General features: G+C 38.6%; 1 protein-coding gene and 1 long non-coding RNA gene across 4 annotated transcripts in view; one reads left to right on the top strand and one right to left on the bottom strand.

The window, feature by feature from the left end:
* Nucleotides 1-14,417, bottom strand: part of LOC127085082 (uncharacterized) — a 99,179-nt gene that overhangs the window by 62,840 nt on the left and 21,922 nt on the right. Inside the window, exon 4 of one of the 2 annotated variants that reach the window (XM_051025662.1) lies at nucleotides 6,667-7,415. The exons of the other annotated variant lie outside the window; for it this stretch is intronic. Within the exon in view, the coding sequence (XP_050881619.1) occupies nucleotides 7,150-7,415 (266 nt within the window). The 3' untranslated portion in view covers nucleotides 6,667-7,149. Of the gene's footprint in view, nucleotides 1-6,666; nucleotides 7,416-14,417 lie in introns of those variants that run through there. 2 annotated transcript variants of the gene reach the window in all.
* Nucleotides 5,822-14,203, top strand: LOC127085084 (uncharacterized). 2 transcript variants are annotated; one of them, XR_007788919.1, is made up of 2 exons: nucleotides 5,822-6,020; nucleotides 13,837-14,203. It is a non-coding gene; the product is annotated as an uncharacterized LOC127085084 (long non-coding RNA). The 2 variants fall into 2 exon arrangements; XR_007788920.1 differs by lacking the exon at nucleotides 5,822-6,020 and adding an exon at nucleotides 9,725-9,923.

The following is a 14,417-nucleotide window of genomic DNA, read 5'->3' as shown; positions in this document are numbered from 1 at the left end:
ATCATCATCATCATGGTTTTGCCATCACCAAGAGATTGATCAGATGCCTTGAGATTAGGGTTTTGACCTCTGGTCAACCCTAATCAGTTGCATTGGGCCAATCAGGGCTTGTGAAGGAGATGAGGTTTTCAATGGATATGAGGATCATCATATCATTATATTGAGCTTATGGAAGCTAGGGTTTCATCATTGAGCCATTTCATCAGAAGTTTGAGGCTCAAGTTGATCAATGCACAGCCAATTCATCTATCAGTCAACAAAAGTCAATTGTGGTCAACTGTGCCTGAATTGAGGGATTTGGAGGTGGGAGAGAGTTAGAGACACTTCATTCATGTCTAAACAAGTTTCATTTGACATTTCAAACATCAAGAATGAAGAAAATAAAGTCAGATGGAAACTTTCCAAAAATAGAAAGTGACTTGTAATTGAAATTTGCCAAAAATGGAAAGTTTTTCTCCTCAAAATTACATGTCCAAAAATGCTTCAAATGAAATTTTGTCCAACATGAACGTTGTAGATCTTGCTCTCACCTTTCCAAAAAGTCCAAGAACATGAATTTCTCATGTGTGGTTGGCAAGTTATGGATTGATCATTGTCCAAAAAAGTTGAATTTCAAAGTGGCATAACTTTTGATTCACAAGGCCAAATTGAGTGAGGTTTCTTTGAGCAAACTCCATTTGACATGTACTATCATAATCCATCATTACATTTCATGAAAACTCATCACATAAAAAGTCCATTTTTTAAGTGAACCAATTTTGAATTTGGAGGGAAAAAGTGCATTTTGAGAAATAAGCCTTGTTTTCACATGATTCCTTTTGCAATAGCTCACCAATGTCATTTGAAACTTGCTGCAACAAAGAAAATCCACTGTTACATTGGTTTGGCATAAGTGAGGGTGAATTGGCTAATTGGCCATTTTAGCATAAAAGTGCATTTTCACTAATCACTCATATTTGGCTAAACTTGATTAACAAAATGGATTAAGCTGTGCTATATATTGCTAATCATAACAGAAAATCAGATTAACATTCATTCATCTCAGATCTAGATCCAAAATTGCACAATTCTCTCAACTTTTCATCTTCACTTTTTTGCAATTTCTTCACAAACCTAGCCAAGATCTTCATTGATTCATCACCTTCAAGCATTGTAGAAGCTTTTGCAAGCAAGGATTCATCCACATTCGAGCAAATCATGGACTGTTAAAGTGAGGTGCAATAATGGCAAGTTGAGATTTCATCAAGATCGTGCATAATCAACACACAAACCTTGTTCCATTCATCTTCCACATCATCATAGAAGTTCTGTTTTCATGTTACAAGGCCTAAAACGCGCGATTCACAACTGTCATCATCTTGAAGGTCAGATTTCGACCTTAATGATTCTTGAAATTGTTTGATGCTTCTTGTAGATCTTTCTTAGTAGATCATTCTGCACTTTGAACCACTAAATTTGGTTGAGAAACAAGGAAGTTATGATGATTTGAAGTTTTGTGCTCAAATATGTTTTGATTCGATTCTCTTAAATTAGGATGAATTAGGATTAATGGATGTGATATTGTGAATGTGCATTGAAAGACCTTTCCATTGATATAAGGTTTGTGTGATTTGGTGAACATTTGTTCTTGGACCTATGAACATATGATGAACATGAAGAACGTGTGAAAATTTTCCAGAAAGTGTTGCTAGATCCATATTTTCGCTACTGTTCATGCTGGGAGTGTTAGCGCGCGCGTTTTTAAAATGGACCTCCCTTCGATCCTTCGCCCAAGCGTTTCCTCTTTTTTGCTTTGCCATTTATTTCAACCATATGCTACATATTTCACATGCTTTATTTCATTTTTTATTTTTTCCCTTGCTTCCAAAATTCATAACTCATGAAATAATTGTCCAAATTGAATGAAATTTTTTGTGCCATGATCCTTGTAGTCTCTTCAATTTAATGGATATTTTTGCAAAAATTGTGCATGTGTGGATTTCTGTTTTGGCTAGGGTTTGTATGAACATATGTTTGCTTGCACATTGCTTGGTGTTTGGCTTGTAAAATGATGATGCTTAATTGGAAATTCTTGAAATTTTGTATGCATATTCTAGACACCTTAAGGAGAATTTTGATATGTGATTTGTGATTTTTGAGTTTCTGGATTGTGAGATATGATCATTTGAATCTAGGTGTGACAATTTGTGTCACACCATTTCATGTCCAACTTCGGGATTTTCATTACCATGCCAAATGAACTTGAAATGAGCTGAATTTTTGCATGTTGACTCTCTTGGATGTTAGGTTCACATGTGAATTTTTGTGGAATTTTTGGATGCTTTTCCTATTTGATTGAGAATTTCCTTTCTGTTTGACCAAATGTGGACTTTTTGTGAGTCATGTTCTTAAATGTCTTGTGAAATTCTGGATATGTATTGGATGGACCTGAAATTTTGTGGAGTGATTATAGACACATTGAAGTTTGCCATGGTTTTGGTTTGGTGCATTTATCATGTTCCTACATTGTTTTATGCTTGCTTTAAGTTTATGCATGATATTGTGCCTTGTTTGGACTTGTTTGAGCATGCCTTAACTTGATGAATTTAATTGACTTGCTTCCCATTACCCAATTGGCCTGAAATTTGGTGTGATGATTGTGTATTGAATGCTGTTTAGCCATGAATTTTCTGGAGATTTATTGAATTGTTTTGGATTGAGTTTGAATTGATTCATTCTGTTTGGTCCAATGAGCTTCTAGATGACATGCTTTGCCCTAATTGCTTCATGAAATGATAATGGTTGATGATATGAACATGAGACCAATTGGACATGATTCTAATTTGATTGAACTTGATTTTTGATAGATTTCATGTTCTGTTTTGAACTTTTGCTTCCTCTTTGACCCTAGGCTTTGTCCTAGGGGTTTGCTTCTCATGTTTGAGTTGTGTTTCAGGACAAAAGGCAAATGAAATGGAGGAATTAATGCATTTGGTTTAAGTTGCTCATTTGGATGATGTTGATTAACATTAATTTTGTTTTGTAGGTGGTTTCTAATTCATTTGTGTTGAGCATTGGCTTATGCTTTGCTTAATGCATTGCTTGTGTACAGTTAACTGTTAACTTGTAATTGTCTGTTTAACTGTTTGAGCTGTGTACTGATCATGCTAGATTGATTTCAGGTACATTAGTTGCTTGAGTTCTTTTGAACTTGCTTGTGCTGTTGCTTGGTTGTATAAACCAATTGAGGTAGAATTTCTTTTCTCCATGTAGTCTGGAAGACCTGGCCTGTTACTTGGCCAGGCACCTGTCTGAAGTCCTCCTTAAGAGGCAATGCCTGTGATTGTTTATTTTTGTCCCCAAGCAGGAAAAGACCTTGATTAAGGCAATTGGCAGATACAAGAGATGTGCAATCCATCTCCTGCTATTCTGTTGAGTCGTCCCTCTGCTCACACAACTGGTGTTGATGCATTGTGGACATTAACCCAAGATCCTTGTACAGTTGTACAGTTGAGTCAGTGTCATAAGTGTAGAAGGGTTCCCACTTTCTGAACCCACACTTCATTGTCTGAAGCTCTCCCTGGCCAGGGATAAGAGCTGTGAGGCACACCCCTCACTTCCTATTTCATCTGCTTCACCCTAACTCTCAATGTTAAGGTTAAGAGCTAACATCACCCTGACACAGTTGTGTTGCTTTTGCAACTTAACCCTTGATTGAGCCCACCTTGTCTGTATATAGTGTGTGCTAATTGTGAATGTTTGCTTTGTTCTGATTATGCTTGCATGCTTGCTTTGCCTGGTTAGGATAGCTTGCTGTTGTGCAAGTAGATAGAAAACTCAACCTAGGACCATTGTGGAATACATGATAACTATTAGGCTCGAGTCAGTCTCCCTTTTAGTTTGTCATTTCCCAGTCTCTGGTTAGGAGAAAGTTTCTCCCCTGTTTAGGGGAACTACGTTGCCCTGATCCTCATACCAGATGAGGTACGTAGGCAGGAGGTCGCACGAGATCTCTCCGGGCACCCTTTTTGTTTTTCACCCTTTTTGTTTTCAAACCCTTTTCCTTTTTGTGTGTGTTTGCTTGACAGTTGCTAGGCTCGAGTTCCCGACTCCTTAGTAGCTTGTTGCTTGTTTGTTCTTGTGTGTTTTAGGAGACGGATGTAAGCCCAGCCATTGGCAGTCCGTATCCTCTTGTTGTGTGCTTGGAGTCCGGTATAAGTCCATCAAGTGGCATCTGGTTTCCAGTGTGGGTTTGTTCGGGTTCGGAAGCTGATGTAAGTCCAGCGATTGGCATTCGGGTTCCATGTTTGCCTGTTTGTGTGTTTGTTTGATGTCTCAGCGTCTGTGCGTGTGTTTGTTTCGGCGTGCGTGAGCCGAACTACGGTAGCTCTGATTCTCGTTCCAGACGAGATACGTAGGCATAGGATGCGATGTCCTAGCGAGCCCTCTTCCCCCTCTTTCCACCTGTGTTGTTTTCAGTGTGTGTGTGTGATGTTTGTTTTAGCAACCTTAATCTATCTTTTGAGCGTGGATCCCGTAGAGTACTACGGATGCGTAGGGGTGCTAATACCTTCCCTTTGCATAACCGACTCCCGTACCCTTTCTCTTTGGTCGCGAGACCATGCTTTTCCAGGTTTACTCTGAGCGTTTCCTTTCCCTCTTTGGGATAAATAACGCACGGTGGCGGCTCTGTGTTGTTTTGTTTTAGCCCGCCGGTTGTTTTTCGCGGATGCGACAGTCGGTTCTCGGAGAACATTGTTACAAGACGTAAGCAAGTCGGATCTGATCACATAGTGACTCTACTCTAGTATATGAATAAGTCGGAAACGGTCTCTGGAAGGGTGTCAGGGGGCAACATGATGTTGGTGTAAGCCCTAGAGGCCAATACTTTTGGTACTTGTATCGAATTATTTATTAATAATAAAAGGCATTTTCTTTATTATGGTTGATTAATAAAGTCCCTGGAATAGATAGTCCGTTTAATGTATTAAGTGTGACTTAATCATGAGAGCACATTAAACATAAGGACACTATTCTTAAAGTATCCGTAGTCGAGCTTTATTGTGAAGTGGGATAACATTAAAGCATTGAGACTATTATGTTTGTAGACCGGTGATCACATCTCATGGATCATGGATAAAAAGTTATCAAGTCTTAAACATAGGTATGAATATTAAGAGTAATATTTATACCGGATTGACCCGCTATGAGAATACTATATAGAAAGTTATGCAAAGTGTCATAAGTTATTCTCATGGTGATAATGGTGTATACCACTCTATATTGACATCATTTTTATCACATATAACTATGCCAAATCCTCTGCTAAGTCTGCGAGGCCAGAAAATTCTTGCTTTAACTTCAGGAAATAAAAATGTTTTATCCCCTCCCATAGCTGATTGTGAAGGAAGTATTTTCAAGTTCGAGCCGCAAAACTCGTCTCCATCCAGCTCAACGGCTCTTTTGGCAGCATCAGGGGACAAAAATGTTATCTTGCCCCACTTTTCTCTATCTGGAGGATCCTTCCCCATTCCTTGGAACTTGTACACAACACATATAGAACCTGAGGTATTCTTTTCAAAAAACATCAGGAGCTCCTTGTCATCAATTGCATTTATGTTTGAGTGATACACATCAACACTCAGGGAATGCTTCTCGAGTTCCAGATGCTTTATCTCAGCACCAGACCCAAACAAAGCCATAGGTGATGCAGAACCAGACCCGTGATACAAACATTTTTCCATACATTCTGTGCGTAACCTCTTTTTCTCGTATTCTAAAACATCACTCACCAACATAGTAGTTGTATTCATATCGTGTGAAGCGGCATATAACTGGATGAGATTCTCGTCAACTTTCACTTCAACAAAGATTCTTTCATCCAAACAAGCTTTCCTAATACGTGAAACATGACCAAGCAAATTACTGTTGGATTTCCCACAAAATCTTTTGAGAAGAATAGTGCCAAAACCAGTCAATGTCTTAGTTTGCAACTTCCGTTCTTCCATCTTGGATACATCAAACGAGGGAGGGGGTTGAAGGTCGTATAATGATTGAAACTTAATAGCACTAACACAGACCAGATATTCATTAGACACTGAGAGAAGGTCACCGAAAACCACCCAACTAGGCTTCTGAGCAAACACGAGCAAGGAAGAAGATGGATGCAGTTGAACATGTTGTCCAGTTTGCGCTACTTCATAACCAAGTTGATTGCGTCCAGAAAACATGGCTACATTTTCAGAAAGTGAGGCCAGTATAACCTTTTTCATATTCTTATCATGAACAGAAGGTGTATGAGGATCCCAACGCCAGTAACTTGGAACAACAAAGCCATGTTCACGCTCTAGAAAAGATTCTAACTCGAAAACTGTGTCTTGGCATCTCCTCATAGATTTAGCATTGATGCTATTTTCCCAACACCACTTATTCCTCCTCTCTTGAGGCAGAGCCTCCCATTCTTTGTACACAGAGAGAAGTGTAAAAAGGTCACCATCAGAATGGCAAAATTGCACTTTGAGACAATCAGATCTTTGCTTATCACCTCATCAATGTAGTTTCTTAGAGCCTTGAGATGAAAACCCCATACTGCAGAATATATAAATTCTCATTTATCATAGACTCCATCCCACTACAGCACAAAAAACAATAAAAAAAACATGAGTATTACATATCAAAACAGGGGAATAGAACACCATACTATAACAGGTCTCATTTATTCTTCTCAATTCTTACTCTTTTTATCCCTATGTTTCTTAAATTACATTAAGATATCTCACTATACTGCTGCAAATCATCCTTTGTCCCGTTCATAAAGAGCATTAGAATTTATAAACCACCTTAAGCTCTTAATAAGAGTTTGGTATAAAACATCAAAATGATACAATTGTCACTCCTATGATTCTATGAACCTAACAATAACAACAAAACAAAACAAAAAAAGTTATAACCATGAAATAGAAACTATAAACTTAGAAATAATCAATTGATCTTTTTGTTCATATGCTTCACAAGCTGACCCATCTGAAACCTCCAATACACAAAATACACCATGCCAAATCCAATCATCACATAAAGCCAAACATTCTCTCCCTCACTCTCCTTTGGTGACATAATCTCCTCAATTCTAAAACCCTCCCTCTCTGAATTCCCCAAAAGACCCTCCAAAAATTACCCATACAACACATACATCTTATCCCTCCCTCTCGAAACAACCGAAGTAGGGTACCCTTCACTCTCAAGGTCAATTTTGTCATAAACCACACCCTCCCCCCATCCATTATTACTCTTCAGAAGCCACAACTTATTCGCTTGCGGTGAAACCACCAAAACGACACCGTCACTTCTAAAAACGACGCCATCAGGACGCGTGAGATCCTCGTTGAGAAGTACGTGCCTGGCTGTACCGTCGTCCGCATCAACCTTGAAAACCTTACCTGTATTGGATTGCACCACCAAGAGATAATCCCGCTGCTGACGTAAGCAATACCGTTGAGCCCGATGTAACTATACGGTGTGTCGCGGTCCACCGGATGTTCGGTGAACCTCGGCGATTTTGAGAAGATTGAAGCTTCTCCTTTCACGTTGACTTTCCAGATGTAGTTGCCGATGGAGTTCGTGACGTAAGCGTTGCCGTTGTAATCAACAGCGACATTGTTTGCGAGGGCTTCTTCATCGGTGGGGAGAGGGGAGAGGAAGAGGCGGTTGCCGGATTTTAGGTCGTAGGCGGCGAGAGCGTTGAAAGGAGGAAGAGGTTTGACGGCGTGGATTACAGCGAGGACGCGGTTGTTGCGTGAATCGACTGTTATACCTACAACGGTGACGTTTTCGGGGAGAGAGGTATCGGAGATTAGGGTTTCGATTATGCCAGCGTCGGAGATTGATGAGATGGTGCGGTGACGGAGGGATCCGACGAGGAAGTGTTGTTTTAAAGGGTCCCACGCTAGGGATTCTGGATAGAGGTTTGGTGATTGGAAATTGATGACGTGGGAGTTTTCGGCGAGGGCTTTGATTATCGGAGTTGAAGTTTGGAGGAAGAGGAGGAGACGACGACGACGGTGGTGTATGAAGTAAGGGAGTGATTGGATGAGTGAATTGGCATGGTGAGGTTTTGAGAGCTGTGTTTTTGGGTTTGAAACTTTATTCCAAGTAGCGGCTGAAGTTAAGTGTATGGGTCTTCATCTCATGATGATCTATCTATAAAATTATACTATATTCTTTAATCGGAGAGGATTTTGAATCTTTAGAGTTTGAAAAAGAGAAATTAAAGGTCAGATTATTTTGTTTTGTTTTGCTTTTAAAAAATGATTTTTATACTATTTACTTTTTAAAAAAATTGTAAATAAAAAAATTAATTTTAATAATTATTCTAAAAATATTATTTTAGATATTTAATTATTTTATTTAAAAAAATTAGATATTAAATATTTTTAAATTATTTAATTTTGAAACTATTTTTCAAATAGTATTTTATAAAAATCATTTTTGAGATATAACTTTTTAATACATTGTATTTCGATTATATTTTGATCTTCAATAATTATGTTTATATTATTATACATCTTAGAATTCTCAAAGACCGAGCTTTTCTAGGTCGAGTATAAAAAGGCGAACAAGTCGGATTGCATAAATCGTTAGTAGGTCGGTTCTCGGAGAACATTGTTACAAGACGTAAGCAAGTCGGATCTGATCACATAGTGACTCTACTCTAGTATATGAATAAGTCGGAAACGGTCTCTGGAAGGGTGTCAGGGGGCAACATGATGTTGGTGTAAGCCCTAGAGGCCAATACTTTTGGTACTTGTATCGAATTATTTATTAATAATAAAAGGCATTTTCTTTATTATGGTTGATTAATAAAGTCCCTGGAATAGATAGTCCGTTTAATGTATTAAGTGTGACTTAATCATGAGAGCACATTAAACATAAGGACACTATTCTTAAAGTATCCGTAGTCGAGCTTTATTGTGAAGTGGGATAACATTAAAGCATTGAGACTATTATGTTTGTAGACCGGTGATCACATCTCATGGATCATGGATAAAAAGTTATCAAGTCTTAAACATAGGTATGAATATTAAGAGTAATATTTATACCGGATTGACCCGCTATGAGAATACTATATAGAAAGTTATGCAAAGTGTCATAAGTTATTCTCATGGTGATAATGGTGTATACCACTCTATATTGACATCATTTTTATCACATATAACTATGCCAAATCCTCTGCTAAGTCTGCGAGGCCAGAAAATTCTTGCTTTAACTTCAGGAAATAAAAATGTTTTATCCCCTCCCATAGCTGATTGTGAAGGAAGTATTTTCAAGTTCGAGCCGCAAAACTCGTCTCCATCCAGCTCAACGGCTCTTTTGGCAGCATCAGGGGACAAAAATGTTATCTTGCCCCACTTTTCTCTATCTGGAGGATCCTTCCCCATTCCTTGGAACTTGTACACAGCACATATAGAACCTGAGGTATTCTTTTCAAAAAACATCAGGAGCTCCTTGTCATCAATTGCATTTATGTTTGAGTGATACACATCAACACTCAGGGAATGCTTCTCGAGTTCCAGATGCTTTATCTCAGCACCAGACCCAAACAAAGCCATAGGTGATGCAGAACCAGACCCGTGATACAAACATTTTTCCATACATTCTGTGCGTAACCTCTTTTTCACGTATTCTAAAACATCACTCACCAACATAGTAGCTGTATTCATATCGTGTGAAGCGGCATATAACTGGATGAGATTCTCGTCAACTTTCACTTCAACAAAGATTCTTTCATCCAAACAAGCTTTCCTAATACGTGAAACATGACCAAGCAAATTACTGTTGGATTTCCCACAAAATCTTTTGAGAAGAATAGTGCCAAAACCAGTCAATGTCTTAGTTTGCAACTTCCGTTCTTCCATCTTGGATACATCAAACGAGGGAGGGGGTTGAAGGTCGTATAATGATTGAAACTCAACAGCACTAACACAGACCAGATATTCATTAGACACTGAGAAAAGGTCACCGAAACCCACCCAACTAGGCTTCTGAACAAACACGAGCAAGGAAGAAGATGGATGCAGTTGAACATGTTGTCCAGTTTGCGCTACTTCATAACCAAGTTGATTGCGTCCAGAAAACATGGCTACATTTTCAGAAAGTGAGGCCAGTATAACCTTTTTCATATTCTTATCATGAACAGAAGGTGTATGAGGATCCCAACGCCAGTAACTTGGAACAACAAAGCCATGTTCACGCTCTAGAAAAGATTCTAACTCGAAAACTGTGTCTTGGCATCTCCTCATAGATTTAGCATTGATGCTATTTTCCCAACACCACTTATTCCTCCTCTCTTGAGGCAGAGCCTCCCATTCTTTGTACACAGAGAGAAGTGTAAAAAGGTCACCATCAGAATGGCAAAATTGCACTTTGAGACAATCAGATCTTTGCTTATCACCTCATCAATGTAGTTTCTTAGAGCCTTGAGATGAAAACCCCATACTGCAGAATTATAAATTCTCATTTATCATAGACTCCATCCCACTACAGCACAAAAAACAATAAAAAAACATGAGTATTACATATCAAAACAGGGGAATAGAACACCATACTATAACAGGTCTCATTTATTCTTCTCAATTCTTACTCTTTTTATCCCTATGTTTCTTAAATTACATTAAGATATCTCACTATACTGCTGCAAATCATCCTTTGTCCCGTTCATAAAGAGCATTAGAATTTATAAACCACCTTAAGCTCTTAATAAGAGTTTGGTATAAAACATCAAAATGATACAATTGTCACTCCTATGATTCTATGAACCTAACAATAACAACAAAACAAAACAAAAAAAGTTATAACCATGAAATAGAAACTATAAACTTAGAAATAATCAATTGATCTTTTTGTTCATATGCTTCACAAGCTGACCCATCTGAAACCTCCAATACACAAAATACACCATGCCAAATCCAATCATCACAGAAAGCCAAACATTCTCTCCCTCACTCTCCTTTGGTGACATAATCTCCTCAATTCTAAAACCCTCCCTCTCTGAATTCCCCAAAAGACCCTCCAAAAAATACCCATACAACACATACATCTTATCCCTCCCTCTCGAAACAACCGAAGTAGGGTACCCTTCACTCTCAAGGTCAATTTTGTCATAAACCACACCCTCCCCCCATCCATTATTACTCTTCAGAAGCCACAACTTATTCGCTTGCGGTGAAACCACCAAAACGACACTGTCACTTCTAAAAACGAAGCCATCAGGACGCGTGAGATCCTCGTTGAGAAGTACGTGCCTGGCTGTACCGTCGTCCGCATCAACCTTGAAAACCTTACCTGTATTGGATTGCACCACCAAGAGATAATCCCTGCTGCTGACGTAACCAATACCGTTGAGCCCGATGTAACTATACGGTGTGTCGCGGTCCACCGGATGTTCGGTGAACCTCGGCGATTTTGAGAAGATTGAAGCTTCTCCTTTCACGTTGACTTTCCAGATGTAGTTGCCGATGGAGTTCGTGACGTAAGCGTTGCCGTTGTAATCAACAGCGACATTGTTTGCGAGGGCTTCTTCATCGGTGGGGAGAGGGGAGAGGAAGAGGCGGTTGCCGGATTTTAGGTCGTAGGCGGCGAGAGCGTTGAAAGGAGGAAGAGGTTTGACGGCGTGGATTACAGCGAGGACGCGGTTGTTGCGTGAATCGACTGTTATACCTACAACGGTGACGTTTTGGGGAGAGAGGTATCGGAGATTAGGGTTTCGATTATGCCAGCGTCGGAGATTGATGAGATGGTGCGGTGACGGAGGGATCCGACGAGGAAGTGTTGTTTTAAAGGGTCCCACGCTAGGGATTCTGGATAGAGGTTTGGTGATTGGAAATTGATGACGTGGGAGTTTTCGGCGAGGGCTTTGATTATCGGAGTTGAAGTTTGGAGGAAGAGGAGGACGACGACGACGACGGTGGTGTATGAAGTAAGGGAGTGATTGGATGAGTGAATTGGCATGGTGAGGTTTTGAGAGCTGTGTTTTTGGGTTTGAAACTTTATTCCAAGTAGCGGCTGAAGTTAAGTGTATGGGTCTTCATCTCATGATGATCTATCTATAAAATTATACTATATTCTTTAATCGGAGAGGATTTTGAATCTTTAGAGTTTGAAAAAGAGAAATTAAAGGTCAGATTGTTTTGTTTTGTTTTGCTTTTAAAAAATGATTTTTATACTATTTACTTTTTAAAAAAATTGTAAATAAAAAAATTAATAAAAAATTACTTTTAATAATTATTCTAAAAATATTATTTTAGATATTTAATTATTTTATTTAAAAAAATTAGATATTAAATATTTTTAAATTATTTAATTTTGAAACTATTTTTCAAATAGTATTTTATAAAAATCATTTTTGAGATATAACTTTTTAATACATTGTATTTCGATTATATTTTGATCTTCAATAATTATGTTTATATTATTATACATCTTAGAATTCTCAAAGACCGAGCTTTTCTAGGTCGAGTATAAAAAGGCGAACAAGTCGGATTGCATAAATCGTTAGTAGGTCGGTTCTCGGAGAACATTGTTACAAGACGTAAGCAAGTCGGATCTGATCACATAGTGACTCTACTCTAGTATATGAATAAGTCGGAAACGGTCTCTGGAAGGGTGTCAGGGGGCAACATGATGTTGGTGTAAGCCCTAGAGGCCAATACTTTTGGTACTTGTATCGAATTATTTATTAATAATAAAAGGCATTTTCTTTATTATGGTTGATTAATAAAGTCCCTGGAATAGATAGTCCGTTTAATGTATTAAGTGTGACTTAATCATGAGAGCACATTAAACATAAGGACACTATTCTTAAAGTATCCGTAGTCGAGCTTTATTGTGAAGTGGGATAACATTAAAGCATTGAGACTATTATGTTTGTAGACTGGTGATCACATCTCATGGATCATGGATAAAAAGTTATCAAGTCTTAAACATAGGTATGAATATTAAGAGTAATATTTATACCGGATTGACCCGCTATGAGAATACTATATAGAAAGTTATGCAAAGTGTCATAAGTTATTCTCATGGTGATAATGGTGTATACCACTCTATATTGACATCATTTTTATCACATATAACTATGCCAAATCCTCTGCTAAGTCTGCGAGGCCAGAAAATTCTTGCTTTAACTTCAGGAAATAAAAATGTTTTATCCCCTCCCATAGCTGATTGTGAAGGAAGTATTTTCAAGTTCGAGCCGCAAAACTCGTCTCCATCCAGCTCAACGGCTCTTTTGGCAGCATCAGGGGACAAAAATGTTATCTTGCCCCACTTTTCTCTATCTGGAGGATCCTTCCCCATTCCTTGGAACTTGTACACAACACATATAGAACCTGAGGTATTCTTTTCAAAAAACATCAGGAGCTCCTTGTCATCAATTGCATTTATGTTTGAGTGATACACATCAACACTCAGGGAATGCTTCTCGAGTTCCAGATGCTTTATCTCAGCACCAGACCCAAACAAAGCCATAGGTGATGCAGAACCAGACCCGTGATACAAACATTTTTCCATACATTCTGTGCGTAACCTCTTTTTCTCGTATTCTAAAACATCACTCACCAACATAGTAGCTGTATTCATATCGTGTGAAGCGGCATATAACTGGATGAGATTCTCGTCAACTTTCACTTCAACAAAGATTCTTTCATCCAAACAAGCTTTCCTAATACGTGAAACATGACCAAGCAAATTACTGTTGGATTTCCCACAAAATCTTTTGAGAAGAATAGTGCCAAAACCAGTCAATGTCTTAGTTTGCAACTTTCGTTCTTCCATCTTGGATACATCAAACGAGGGAGGGGGTTGAAGGTCGTATAATGATTGAAACTCAACAGCACTAACACAGACCAGATATTCATTAGACACTGAGAGAAGGTCACCGAAAACCACCCAACTAGGCTTCTGAGCAAACACGAGCAAGGAAGAAGATGGATGCAGTTGAACATGTTGTCCAGTTTGCGCTACTTCATAACCAAGTTGATTGCGTCCAGAAAACATGGCTACATTTTCAGAAAGTGAGGCCAGTATAACCTTTTTCATATTCTTATCATGAACAGAAGGTGTATGAGGATCCCAACGCCAGTAACTTGGAACAACAAAGCCATGTTCACGCTCTAGAAAAGATTCTAACTCGAAAACTGTGTCTTGGCATCTCCTCATAGATTTAGCATTGATGCTATTTTCCCAACACCACTTATTCCTCCTCTCTTGAGGCAGAGCCTCCCATTCTTTGTACACAGAGAGAAGTGTAAAAAGGTCACCATCAGAATGGCAAAATTGCACTTTGAGACAATCAGATCTTTGCTTATCACCTCATCAATGTAGTTTCTTAGAGCCTTGAGATGAAAACCCCATACTGCAGAATATATAAATTCTCATTTATCATAGAC

Source organism: Lathyrus oleraceus, chromosome 5 (genome assembly GCF_024323335.1).
Source record: "Lathyrus oleraceus cultivar Zhongwan6 chromosome 5, CAAS_Psat_ZW6_1.0, whole genome shotgun sequence".
NCBI classification, from domain to species: domain Eukaryota; kingdom Viridiplantae; phylum Streptophyta; class Magnoliopsida; order Fabales; family Fabaceae; genus Lathyrus; species Lathyrus oleraceus.
Note: the sequence above shows the minus strand (reverse complement) of the source record. Positions and strands in the feature narration are given on the sequence as shown.